This window comes from Sphaerodactylus townsendi, linkage group LG11 (assembly GCF_021028975.2).
Source record: "Sphaerodactylus townsendi isolate TG3544 linkage group LG11, MPM_Stown_v2.3, whole genome shotgun sequence".
NCBI classification, from domain to species: Eukaryota; Metazoa; Chordata; class Lepidosauria; order Squamata; family Sphaerodactylidae; genus Sphaerodactylus; species Sphaerodactylus townsendi.
The window spans coordinates 46683737-46697870 of NC_059435.1; the positions used below are offsets into that span (position 1 = coordinate 46683737).

At 46.4% G+C, this 14134-nt stretch overlaps 1 protein-coding gene across 1 annotated transcript in view; it reads right to left on the reverse strand.

Moving 5' to 3' along the window:
- Positions 1–11696: 11696 nt before the first annotated feature.
- Positions 11697–14134, reverse strand: part of LOC125441300 — a 29831-nt gene continuing 27393 nt past the window's right edge. Inside the window, exon 6 of the mRNA XM_048511821.1 lies at positions 11697–12127. Within this exon, the coding sequence (XP_048367778.1) occupies positions 11840–12127 (288 nt within the window). The 3' untranslated portion in view covers positions 11697–11839. The remainder of the gene's footprint in view (positions 12128–14134) is intronic.

Here is a 14134-nt window from a genome sequence, read left to right on the forward strand (position 1 = left end):
TTCCACCTAAACCTTAGGAAGAACTTTCTGTCAGGTTTGTCCATGGAATTCACTGCCTCGGAGAATGGTGGAGTCTCCTTCTGTGGAGGTTTTTAAACAGAGATCAGATGAACATATGTCAGGAGTGCTTTGTGTGTTCCTGCATGGCAGGGACTTGATGGCCCATGTGGTCTCTTCCAGCTCTGATTCTATGAATGCCTTTCTAGAACAAAAAGGCACTGGTGGTGAGATTTATTTTTTCTTTTGGCTGATTCATGGTGACCCATAAGGTTTTCAAGGCAAGAGGTGGTTTGCCATTGCCTGGCTCCAAATCATGCCCCTGGTATTCCTTGGATTGTGAGTCTGTGTCTTCTAGGTCAAGGGCACCCAGCAAGCTTCCATGGCGCAAGTGTGGTTTTGAACCTGAGTTCCCCAGGTCCCAGTCCAGCACCTCAACTACCACACCAGCTCTTGTTATGGTGGAAAAAGTTGTTGAGATACTCCTTTTCAAAAAGTCTTGAAGTCATTGCCAAAACTTGTCTCAAGTAATAATAAAAATAGACCTTCTCCTAGCACAGACAAAGAGCTAAATCCTCAGAGATTTGGGGGGCTGCCTCAGGGCTTTTCCGGGTAGCTCTGAAATTGTAAAACTCTCCTTTTGCAAAGTCATTAAGGCAAATTCAAACTTGTGTTGGAGGAAGTTGACTTTTAAAAAATCCACCTAGACCCCCATCGGCACAGTTTGTTCTTTCTTGCAAAATACTCACTGGGCCATACCGGCATTGTGCTCTGGAATTGTTGGAATTGGATCGAAGGGCCTCCATAACCACATTACTGTGCCCTTCCAGGCCAGCCACTCCAGACTGCACAGAGAAAGTGGAAGCAGCTGTCAAGGGTTTCAGATTAATCAATGCAAGTGACCAAGTCCTCCTTCCCTTCAACAGCCATAGTAGCAAGTGCTAGGCAGAAGGTGGGTGCAAAAGTTTGTTAAGAGTCCTCTCCCTAAGCTTTAAGGTGTTCCTGCTATTATCTCTACTGCTTTGGGCAGACAACATCAATGGCTCTCAAAACTCTTCATGCCAATGGCTGTTGGAAGTGCTTTGGAAATGCTGAATTACAGTCTACTAAGGCTGCAGAAGTTTAATAACCCTCTTCACTGACAGATATTGGTGCCACACAGTATTAGTAGTAATGTTTTTGAGGAAATACCCCAGTAGACTTTGAGGCCTTCATTTTGCACCCAAATATTTATTCTCTATGGGAGTGGGGGATCCTCACCCAGGGTCTTTGTGACTCTGTGCCTCCTCAAGTGGCTAAGTAGCAAATGTTAGATACAGAGCAGAGATGTTATTCAGAGTTTATTATTTTCCCATGAGACCTTGCTACCACTACTGGTGCTGTTCTGTTAGGTGTGGTGGGTAGATGCTCGTTCTGTGGTAGATGCTGGCAGAGGGCCAAAATAAACACAGTGGGAATAAGCTCATTCATATGTGTCCCATTCATATTTAATGCAGGTGGTGGAGGGGGATTGCGGGAGTCTATTTGTTACAACACATTAAGTGCATGAATGAGTGGTTCTAAGGTCCACTCCTTTCCTCCTTTACCTCTGGGTGGGATAACGAAATCAGATATGTCACTTCTGGCAACCAACATGGCCTTTCATTTTCAGATCACAGTAACAGAGATCAAAAACCTTGGGATTCATGTTTCTGCTCCACTCTCAGCACCCAATATAAGTTATGTTGAATCTGTATTGGTAAAATAATGCGATTATAAACTTATAAAAGAAGGTTGGTTAACTTGATCTTAACCTACCTTCCAGGGTAAAGTCAGTTTATACCAAAAAGGTTCCAAAATTTAAGGGAGTACTCATTTTGAAGCAAAGCAAGGGGTGCCTCGATGTATGATCAGGGGCAAACAGAAAGTTACAAATCAATATCAGCAAGTGGACAATGCAAATATGTTCATTCTGTCAGCACAAGAGCATAAATATTTTTGAAAGGTCCAAAATGTATATCAGTAACTTCTACATGCACACAATTGCATGTGTAGTCATATGTTTGGAACATGCAGTTGCTGTTTTGCACAGAGAACTTTCCAATTACCATGAAAGGTACATGTGGATTGACTCTATAAAGGAAGCCACGACCCTCAGTTTGCGAGACCTGAGCAATGTTGTTAATAATAGCACATTTTGGAGGATGTTAAGTCATACAGACATGACTTGACAGCACTTAAACCACATATGTGGATTTTGCAAGTGCAACATCTTAACCACTACACCACGCTGCCTCTCCAAGGCAGACATTATCCCCCCACTAAAAAAAACCTCCAGAGCTCTTGCTTAACTGTTGTTCTCATCCTGAAGATGCTTACCTGTGACTTCTGAAGAAAGAGATAATTTGTTTCAATCTCTTCATCAGCGATTGCCAGAACTTTAAACTCTCTGCTCCCCCACAGCATCTTTCTAAAGAAGTTTTTACAAGAAGATGAATGCTGCACAAACACTGGAAATGGGGAGGGTTAAACACCTGTGTCCTTGATAGACTGCACTTGGTAGACCTTCCTACACTAAAGCTGCCAACCTCTGGGTGGGGCCTGGGGTTCTCTCAGAATGAAGACTGACCTACAGGTCAAGATTTGTTCCCCTAGATAAAATAGTAGCTTTGGAGATTGTGCTGTATGCCTTCGCAGCTCTGCTGAGCTCCCTCCTCTCTCCAAACTCTGCCCCCAAATCTCCTGGATTTCACTATCTAGAATTGGAACCTGTATCCTACTGTAATGCCTGATTGCCCTGGGCCACGGGTCAGTGGTGGGAGTCAAATAATTTAACTGTTTGTTGACAAGCACCGTTTTAACAACCGGTTCTGCCGAAGTGGTGCAAACCTGCTAAATCCCACACAGCCAGTAGCAGCCCAACTTTCTAAAATCTTACATTCCTCGCCATTCTGGTGGGTGAGTGTGTAGACTGAGTTTGTGACCTGACTGTGTGGGCTGAGGTTTGTCACAGTTTCAACATATGCTCAGCTCTTTAAAGTAGTCCATACTTACTTCACCACAGTGGGCTAGAGGTTACTCAGGAAATGTACGTTGCACTGCAATCTGATAGCACAGGGAAACAACCATCGCATGACTGCTTTCCTATGTGGTGGGCCCATCTATCAGTCCACATGCTCACCACATCACTGTGATCATAGCCGTTGGCCTTTGGCTCCGTTTGTAACTCCACCCAGTTCACAGCATACCAAGTAAGATTAAGTTTTCAATATTTTTTTTTGTTTTCTCTGCAGCTATGTTTCCAGTCATACTTAAACATCAAGGTGGTAAAAGATTTGGAGTGTCTAGTTTGCTTTTAGCGGTGTATTTAAACTTGGAGAAGATTGTAATCCTTCAATTAAGGTGTGGGTATTGGGTGGATTCCCAGCTTAATTGACTTTATCTTCTGAATGCGTTTTCTGAAATGTATTATATTCTAAACACAGATCACACCATGCTCACATTTTTAGGCTCTGTAATTGCAATATAGTCTTCAAACATCTCAAGGCACTTTACAGAGATCATTAGTGCCCACTATTTTTCTAATATTAAACTCATCTTGTAAGGATGGGTTATGGCTCTGTTAAAAGTCCTTCTATAGGTTGCTTGTGTATGGTGTAGCACAGGGCAATTTTCTCTATATATCATTTTTTGCCTTTAATGGAATATGGTAACAGAGAGAAAAATTTACTGGCAAATGTGTTGGTTGGTTGGTTGGTCATGAAAACACTGGCCCTAACAACAAACTGACATGCAAGACACTGATACTGACGTGACTTTTTGGGCAACTGGAAGAGAATGAGAAAGGAAAATTGTTGTGTGTGATTTAATGTACATCCTGCATCTCAGCAAGTTTATAAGATTAATTTAAAATAAGTCAATGATAAAATGCGAAACATGTCAATTACAAGATAGCTATGCACAATGAGTAAATAAGGTAACCATAAACACAACAAGCAAGAGGTTAATTATCACCCACACACTGGGGCCACATTTCACAGGATGTCAAAATTAAGTAAAATCCCAGCCTCATTCCAAAAATCAATCAAAAATTGGGTGAACAAGATCTCTTGAGCCCTGGCATCAAAACACAAAATGTTAGATGCCAAGGAGCTGTTACAGAAAATGTACTATCTATGACAGGGGTCTGCAAACTATGGCTCTCAGATGTTAATGGACTACAGTTCCCATCAGCCCTGCCACTTGGCCATGCTGGCAGGGGCTGATGGAAATTGTAGTCCATTAACATCTGGAGAGTTATAGTTTGCAGACCCCTGATCTATGGGCATCACTCACTTTTTTTTCAGAAAATCCAGGGCCCCAGTACTTTTATTGATCAAGTTAATTCCACAAAAATCCCTAATAACTGTGCCACATAATCCACCATGACTATCTCCTGTACAGCACCTACTGACGGAAGTAAATGAATGTTGTATCAAATTCCAGGATCTGGAAAACTCTTCTACCCCTAGTCTGTTGCACATTCTCAGAGCTTATTACAGTATACTGCACAGGTTTCTCACCTTTATCTTACAGTATTTTATTTATGCCACACAGCTTACCTTTCACTGTGTAAATATGTGTCAAAGGTGTGACCTTTACCCACTATAAATACATACTAGGCTTATTTTTACTATCTTTTAGGTATTAACAAAATAAAAGTAGTTCCCCAAAGTGCTAATTGTGAGAAGTATCTGATCTATGTAAATGACCCCAGAGACCCATTCTTCTCTCCCATAGAATTCTCCCTATATTTAGGGAAATCTGAGAAGAGGAAATCTATAAACACATTTGGGATAGAACGATACCAACAGCTAGTAAAATCCTTTTATAGTGCACAGTGAAAACAACAAAGGGGGGGGGGGACAACCCAAAATAATTTTAATTAAGAACCAAAGAAGGTTAAGACAATGTAAATATGGACCAAGTATCTATAAGTTAAAAGCATAAATATAAACAAGTACAAATATATGTGTATGTGTGTTCATTACAATATTTCTTTTAAAAAATGTCTTGGCCCAAATAGTAGCCTCACAAGTGTACATAAAATAAAAGGACCATTAGTGACCTTAACCAGATATGCTTCAGCCCATTGGCTTTCCTCAATGGTTGTATTTTTTTAATATAAAAAGGTCACAGATATTAAAACAGTACATTAATAGTCTCAAAGCTAGGCTAAGGTGAAATGTAATAATTCTCTGTGACTAAAGGCAGAAATAATACACTAATACACTAGTATTGGCTCCAGACATCACTACATCTTTTGACCAAAAGAGAAAGGAACCTAACTGAATTATCATAAAAGATATAAGTACCTGACCATGGCAGCAAAATGTTAAGTAAGAGATCTGCTGCCTTTGAGTTTATGTTTATGCTTTTAATGTATAGAGATTGAGCTCATATTTATATTGTCCTAACCTTCTTTGGTTCTTAATCCTGTGCACAGTAAATACCTTTCTAAGCTCACAGATGTCAGTGGACATAGAGAACTTTTCATAGGATGGACTACTTTGCTTTATAGTGTTTCTATTTGTTTGTGGTTCACAGCTCATGTTTTGAAAAAGTAAGCTGCATTAGCAAAGAGGCCAAGAAGAAAATCGTATTTAATAGTGAACAAGTGGTATGCAGTAATATGCAACTGAAGCAGAACCGTCTAATTTATCCCAATTAATTCTTGCTGTACAGTCGCTTTCCCTGTTTTGTGAAGGTTAATAATGTTCAGACATTCAGAAAATGCTGGACTGCTTCACAGTATCAAGAGAACAGCGCAGACTTTGTGTGAGTGTTTCTATGGCTGTTTCCGCATGGGGCAGAAAAAGTCATCCCTGCTATGAAAGCATAGTGTCGGCAAGCAGGGTGGAGACATACACTGACTGCATCCACATGCTCAGTTCCAGTGCCAACTGCTTACTCCTCCACCATCCCTCCCCTTTGCAGTCCAGTTCAGAAGCAACAATACAATTGCAATCATACAGCCTGTCCCCCCCCCCCCAGCTTTTTTTCCTTCTCAGCCAAGCTTCAGAGCTCAAAATATCACAGCTCAGCTGGGGGTGGGGGGCAAGTTTAGAAAGGCTAAATGGAGGAGGAATGCATAACTTACCCGTTCCACACATGCAGAATAATGCACATTCAATCCACTTTCACAACTGTTTGAAAGTGGATTTTGCTATTCCGCACAGTAAAATCCAGCTTCCAAGTGCATTGAAAGTGGACTGAAAGTGCATTATTCTGCGTGTGCGGAAGATGCCTTAGCTGTGCCTCTCTGGTTGAAGACAGGGGCATTCATGCATGCACATGAATGCTCTGCATGGATCCCTTTTACCCCTACTTTTTCTGCTTTGTGCTGTATCAAAAGGTGTTTTGAAAAACAAATCCAGCTCCAAGGAGGAAAGTATGGGAGCCACACATGTCATACTAAGAAATTAATATGATGCCATAGAGAATGCAAGATTTTGAATACCTTTAATGGCATATAAATAGTTTAACATTAACATTGCAAGATAATAACAGCCTTTACAACTTCTGACGAGTTAAAATAACACCATTTAAAAATTTAGCCACCGCTTCCAACAGCTCGTAGTTGTGGCTGTTTAAAAGATATATAACCTTCTGTTTATCTGTAATGCCTTCACTTCCATGCAGGAAGGGGATTATGTGCTTCTTCCTACCTATCTCATAAAAAGGACAATCCAACAGCATATGAGATACTGTTTCCACAGAACCCATGCCACACGGGCATTTCCTTTCTTTATGTGGAATTCCAAGGTGGCGTCCAGGTCTAAAGGAAGAAAACAGGGCATTACACCTAGCTAAGGTGATTGCCAGGGGCGTAACAAGGCAAACTGTGGCCCTGGGCAAAACCTGAGTTGGATGCCCCCCCCCCCCCATGGGCGGCCACTCCACCACGACCAAATTTTTTTTGCACCAGGACATTGGTGCCTGCAGGGGGTGCATTTTTAGACATATCAGCACCAAAATTTCAGCGTGTTATCAGAAGACTGTCCTTATGCTTCCCCCCAGGTTTGGTGAGGTTTGGTTCAAGGAGTCCAAAGTTATGGACTCCCAAAGGGGGTGCCCCTATCCCCCATTGTTTCCAATGGGAGCTAATAGGAGATGGGAGCTACAGTTTTGAGGGTCCATAACTTTGGCCCCCCTGAAGCAAACTGCACCAAACCGGGGGGGTATCATCAGGGCAGTCTCCTGATTAGACCCCGAAAGCTTTGAGACTGTGCCTTCAGAAATGTGCCCTCCCAGCCTGCAACCCCCATTGACAGCAATACAGAAAACTTAATGCAGAACAAAGATTCTTGGCCAAATTTCTGGGATGTTCCTGCAGGGGGCGCATTTTTGATGTATCGACCCTCAAAACTGTAGCCCCCATCTCCTATTAGCTCCCATTGGAAACAATGGGTATGGGGCACCCCTTTTGGGAGTCCATAACTTTGGACTCCCTGAACCAAACCTCACCAAACTTGGAGGGTAGCATAAGGACAGTCTCCTGATGATATGGTGAAATTTTGGTGCCGCTAGTCTAAAGACCGCGCCCCCTGCAGACCAAAAATGGAAAACCACTAAAATACCCAAAAATGAACCTTGCATTTTGATGCCCCCCACAAGGTGGTGCCCTGGGCAGCTGCCCACCTTGCCCAATGGACATTACGCCCCTGGTGATTGCTCTATGCCACCGGGCCTCAACCAGGAGATAAAGACTACAATTAATCTATCCACAGGTATTCCCAGAGAGATCAGGGAACAGGTTTTATTAGCTTCCTCTAGCATCTGTTGAAACTCTCTATCAAAAAGTCTCTTCTTGATAGCCCCATAGACCTCTGTTAACATTAGCAGGTCCTCCAAGGAAATGCCCAACTCATTAAGTTTGGCTTCGATTTTAACCCACCACTAGGTTGTATGGAGGATGGAGCGTCCCTGGGATGTATAGTCCAGTTAATCTCGATTAAAACAAATCCTGGCCCAAAACTTGAATGTACGGCACCATGCCAGAGTTTCTAAGCACAGGGCCGCATAGGGAATAGAATGGGGCAAGCCAAGGATTTTATACAGAAAGTATGACTGGACCCTTTCAACCTCTCTGCTCCATGCCCCTATCCAGATGGGGATCCCATAAAGGATTTGTTGACTTACTTTGGCATTAAATGCTCTCAACGCCACAGGGATGTATCCTCGGCCTTTCCCAAAGAGGAAGTGTATAATGGCTGAGGTACTTAATTTAGCAGCGGAGATGGCCCGATTCCTATGTAGTGTCCATGAGGCCCTATGATGATAGGTACATAGAGAATGTCTTTTAAAAATGGGGCCATCCATCTAGCCAAATGTGGAAAAGTCCCTGCGTGGAAGCAGCCTCTGTTTGAAATAAGGCAGGACATTTGTTCAGTCTTGCACATAGAAAGCAGAGTGAAAATCCCTTGGGGCCAAGGCTTGCAGATCTTTCCCTTGATTTCAACTAGATGAGAACTTCAGTAAGAGGATCATGGAACTCTGTAATCTTAAGCACTGACTTAACCATTGACCTCAGTGGACTTAGAAGGGTATAGCTCTGCTTAGGATAGCACTGCAAAAGCTTAGCACTAATTTAACACCCCCTTCTTTTCACTGTCATTTTTCTTAGCTAGAAAAATAGGTAAGCTTAAATAGACTTTTCCCAAAACCATTTATATTTAACATCAGGCTGGAAAATATAGCAGTATATTTAGATTTTATGTTTCCAAAATTAAAAGCAAAGAATGGATTCACTTACAAATTCAGCATCCCTTCAGCAAATGATATTCCCACCCTATTTTTCGTGGGTTTTGACCTCAAATTGGTATAATGTATGTTAATTAAAATGCAAAATTGCCTTTCAGGATGTCTAGGTGAGACAATAAGTATTCTTTTCTGCTACTGGCTGAAGTGGTAGAAACAACTAGGCTGTAAACTAAGCTATTGGTCTGTCCAGGTGCAATTCACCACCAAATTGACCCAAGTGTCTGCTCGAAGTGCCACACCTGTGAAGGTTAGCATATAGCAGGAGGTGACAGGCATTTCTTGGGATGCTTGTTGCCTCTCAGGCCCATGTTACTGCCCTTTGAGTGGGTGGGGCCAGTACAGGACGGATGTCCCCACTCATGGCACTGCCACCCAAGATGAGCTGTAGAACATCTCTTTGTAAGTAGTACGAAAGGAAGATGCAGGGGGCAGCAAAACGTATTGAGCTGGCTCTGAGTTTGCCTGGAATATGTGAGGAGGATAAAAGGGTTTAATGTGCTGCATGATTATATTTGCAGCCCAAATGGGGTGCTAAGAGCAAATCATTCCACTGAATTTGGTGATCTCGAATGTGGAGCAAAAGGCAATGCAAACTACTGAAGTGATATTTTATCCAAGAGTTACATTTGTACTGAGAGGTGTGACTGCTTCGAAGAAAAAGGATTTGTCATGCCAAACTCTGAAACATGTTGGTTATTCAGTGCTGATGAGGCCTCTTCCCTGTGTGGGTCTTGGAGGCACTGCCCTCCTTTTAAGGGACTGGAGGGAGAGCTGTCAGACTGGTTGAAGTGACATTTACTGTCCTAGGAATGGGAAGGAATGTGGCACTTCCTTCCTACATTAAACACCCAAGAGGTGCTGAGAGCCGTTTCAGAAGCAAAGCTTGTTTGGTAGGAAACGAAAGTACTAAGGGAGATCCATTTTTGCATCCATGCTTTACATGGTTCCTGTTTCCAGATATTAATAAGCACATTTACTGGAAAATTCAGTACAGTTCTTATGCCTTTTCAGCCTGCTCTTGACTCAAGGGAGCAAAGGGAAATTGCTTTGATGCTAGAAAAACTGCTGAGAACAAGTTCTCATATTTGCGTAAAAAGTCTGAAGACCAAACAAGGAGTTCGTTCAGTCAAAAATATACGGACTGAATTATGGATATGGATCACTGTTGTTGGACAGGCTTACTTCTGCCTCGTGTACATGTTAAAGTACATCAACATTTGGATCAAGGCCTGAGCCCAGGGACCTCTACTAACAAAACTAAAAATGTTCTGGATATAACTCAAAGACTATTATCAAAGCATATTGCCACAACTTATGCCTCAGCATTTTTCTGTGCAAAGCTGGAGCAAACCCACTGAAGTATACACAACTCTATGTTGACAGCTTCTCTTGTGGTGTCCTTTCTTGTCTCATTCTGTGCTTGTATGGATGAGGTTAGCAGGATAATTTGCTTCATGTGTTTGTGCCAGCACCACTGACTTCAATGGGTTTAGAAGGATGTGACTGTAAGAATTCCAGCACTAAGAATCATCAGGATATAAAGACACTGAGGAAAAATGACAGATCAGATTAAAAAGGGGGACTTAAAAATTCCACGGTTTGTGGCCAACAATAAGCACTAGCCTGTGACTGGACTCGGGGGATTCCAGGGCATAGAGACAAACCAACAGTTGCTGATATAGCCTTAGCAGTGGCACACTTGAATTGATACTTATCCAGGAATATCATTTTCAGAATTATTAGTGGGTGCACTGGTAGACTGGTTGTTCAACTTACAGGGTTATTTCACAGTGGGCCACTGTCCTAAAGGGCCAGTGGTGGACTGGAGCAAGTGTAACTCAGCTCTAGCAACTGTGATTCAGGGAAGCCTCAGGGGGGACTTGCCTCAGACTTTTCATTAGCAAACAGTAGTTGGAGTCAGTCCACCAGTCATCTTTTCCCAAAGGGTTGCCAGTTTTCAGGAAGAAGCAATGGCTGAGTGAATACTCATTGTTTGCACTGCTCAGCTGAATGACGCCAGCAGCACTGGCTTGTAGCATTATACAGCCTTGTTCCAGAGCCACATGTACTTTCCAGTCCTCTCCTGAATAGGTTCCTGTTATTCACGAAGCAATGGGATATTTTTAGCTTTCTGGTTAACGTTGCAGCCACTCAGAGTGATTCTAGAAGGCCAGGCTGCCAAATTAGCTGTAGTTGTCACTCTTTTCTATAAGCACACACTGCATGGCATTCAGGTGTGTGGCATGTGGGAATTATCTGATTCAAGCTTAAATTGCTTTACTGCATTGACTATATATTCAGAACCCTCCCCAAGCAGAAGGGTCAAGAAATGTTCATTCAATGAGGCTTGCTTAGTTTGGATAGACAGTCTAATTCAAAAGCTATTAACTATAACTATGATCATATTGACCAGAGATCTGAGATTATTCTGTGAAGTTAGATTAGAAATCTACTCACCCATTTCCACAGTCTCCCTCTGACTCAACAGACTACATTTTCATTTCCCTAAAAGCTTGCCTAATCGTAGTGATTCAAGTGTAATTTTAGCATCTCATTCACAACCTTTCTAGATTTTTTTCCACACAGTAATTATACATGGTACCCAGTTTCTGCACAGGATCCAAAGATCTTTTCTGAAGGCATCCAATGTAGGAAACCCCATGGTCGCCAGAGGTAATATTCTTCACAAACTTTACTAGATTTCCCCCTAGATTTTTCCTTCTGAAAATGGTGTGACACATTACAGGCTGCAATCCTAAGATCACCTTCCTGGGAGTAAGCCCCACTGAACAAAATAGAACTTACTTCTGAGTAGACCTGCTTAGGCTTGCTCCCTTACTCTCAATATTGTATTCTGAGTGCCATTTGGTAGAGGACAGTGTTATGTAAATAAAACCATTTATTGTATTTCAGTATGTTGGGTTTTTTTTACAATTGCTATGTTCAATGAGCCAGTGAAATAAATGCCAGGATTTTTGCTCCTGCAGCACCCACAGCACTGCTGTCATTAAATGAATATTAAAGGCTAGTAACAGGAGTCATATAATACCTCTCAGTTGCTCTATAATTTGCATCTCAGCTCTTCAACACTCTGAACTATCCCTGCTGGCAATAAGTAGCCCAGAGGCTGTGATTTTATGTGTGTTACAAGTCTAGTCTGTGCTGGCCTCATCCAGCTGCATGCTCCTGTAGATGGCAACATAGGAAGTATCTCGTTTTGCAGGCTTTCTTTGTGTATCTTCTCTTCCAGCTTCGTTGCAGAGTCCCCCTCGATAGAAACAACTGTACTTGGTCTCTTTTGGCCTGCATTGGCCTCTAGCTTCCTGCTTTCCTTCTGCTTCTGCTTTGCCTAGAGAGGAAAATAGGACAAGCCTCCATATTCTGAATATATCCCAACATCCAGAAAGTGTATCTGGACCTTTGAATCAGCTTTAGGACTCATTAACATAATTATGTGCATACAGTAAAGGAGTCAAGAATGGACCACTTTGTTCCGTACCCAGATTTATACAACAGCCAAGACACCAGAAACCTGCAGTCTGGTGAATAAGAAATGGAACAGGAGATGGCCTTTAATGGTCTGCTGAGCTATAACCAAAATCCAGCTTTGCTTCAAGGATAGTCAGGTCTTGCGCTACAAATATGTCTACACTGATATTGACTGCTAGGTGGGAGTAAGGGAGGAAAGGATCTTATAAGGAACCAGGAACCTTAAGCTGGAGCAATTTATAGCTTCCCTCCCAAGTACAAATTATAAGAAAGCTGGAATTAAAAATGAACCAAGGATTGATATACATAATTTTGATCAACTCACCAGCAGGGGAAAAGCAACATGGTCTAAATATCCCTTGTACTGAGCATTCTATCCCAGTAAGGCTTCTTAGGGAAGGTGAATCCAGTTGGTTTAAGTTAAGCATATTAAGCATATTTAGCATATTAAGAAGAAGAAGAGTTTGGATTTATACTCCGCCTTTTTCTCCTGTAAAGAGTCTCAATGCGGCTTGCAAACTTCTCTGCGGCTTGCAAACTTCTCTTGCGGCTTGCAAACTCCTGGGAGGTGTGTCCGGCCACCTGGGAGGTGTGTCCGGCCACCTGGGAGGTGTGTCCGGCCACCTGGGTGGTTTGTCCGGCCACCTGGGAGGTTTGTCCGGCCACCTGGGAGGAGTGTCCAGACACCTGGGAGGTGTGTCCGGCCACCTGGGACGTGTGTCCGGACACATGGGAGGTGAGTCCGGACAACTGTGGGGGGTGTCCGGCCACCTGGGAGTTTTGTCCGGCCACCTGGGAAGTATGTCCGGCCACACCTGGGAGGTGGGGGGGGGGGGGGGTGGGGGGGGGGGGGGGTGGGGGGGGGGGGGGGTGGGGGGGGGGGGGGGTGGGGGGGGGGGGGGGTGGGGGGGGGGGGGGGTGGGGGGGGGGGGGGGTGGGGGGGGGGGGGGGTGGGGGGGGGGGGGGGTGGGGGGGGGGGGGGGTGGGGGGGGGGGGGGGTGGGGGGGGGGGGGGGTGGGGGGGGGGGGGGGTGGGGGGGGGGGGGGGTGGGGGGGGGGGGGGGTGGGGGGGGGGGGGGGTGGGGGGGGGGGGGGGTGGGGGGGGGGGGGGGTGGGGGGGGGGGGGGGTGGGGGGGGGGGGGGGTGGGGGGGGGGGGGGGTGGGGGGGGGGGGGGGTGGGGGGGGGGGGGGGTGGGGGGGGGGGGGGGTGGGGGGGGGGGGGGGTGGGGGGGGGGGGGGGTGGGGGGGGGGGGGGGTGGGGGGGGGGGGGGGTGGGGGGGGGGGGGGGTGGGGGGGGGGGGGGGTGGGGGGGGGGGGGGGTGGGGGGGGGGGGGGGTGGGGGGGGGGGGGGGTGGGGGGGGGGGGGGGTGGGGGGGGGGGGGGGTGGGGGGGGGGGGGGGTGGGGGGGGGGGGGGGTGGGGGGGGGGGGGGGTGGGGGGGGGGGGGGGTGGGGGGGGGGGGGGGTGGGGGGGGGGGGGGGTGGGGGGGGGGGGGGGTGGGGGGGGGGGGGGGTGGGGGGGGGGGGGGGTGGGGGGGGGGGGGGGTGGGGGGGGGGGGGGGTGGGGGGGGGGGGGGGTGGGGGGGGGGGGGGGTGGGGGGGGGGGGGGGTGGGGGGGGGGGGGGGTGGGGGGGGGGGGGGGTGGGGGGGGGGGGGGGTGGGGGGGGGGGGGGGTGGGGGGGGGGGGGGGTGGGGGGGGGGGGGGGTGGGGGGGGGGGGGGGTGGGGGGGGGGGGGGGTGGGGGGGGGGGGGGGTGGGGGGGGGGGGGGGTGGGGGGGGGGGGGGGTGGGGGGGGGGGGGGGTGGGGGGGGGGGGGGGTGGGGGGGGGGGGGGGTGGGGGGGGGGGGGGGTGGGGGGGGGGGGGGGTGGG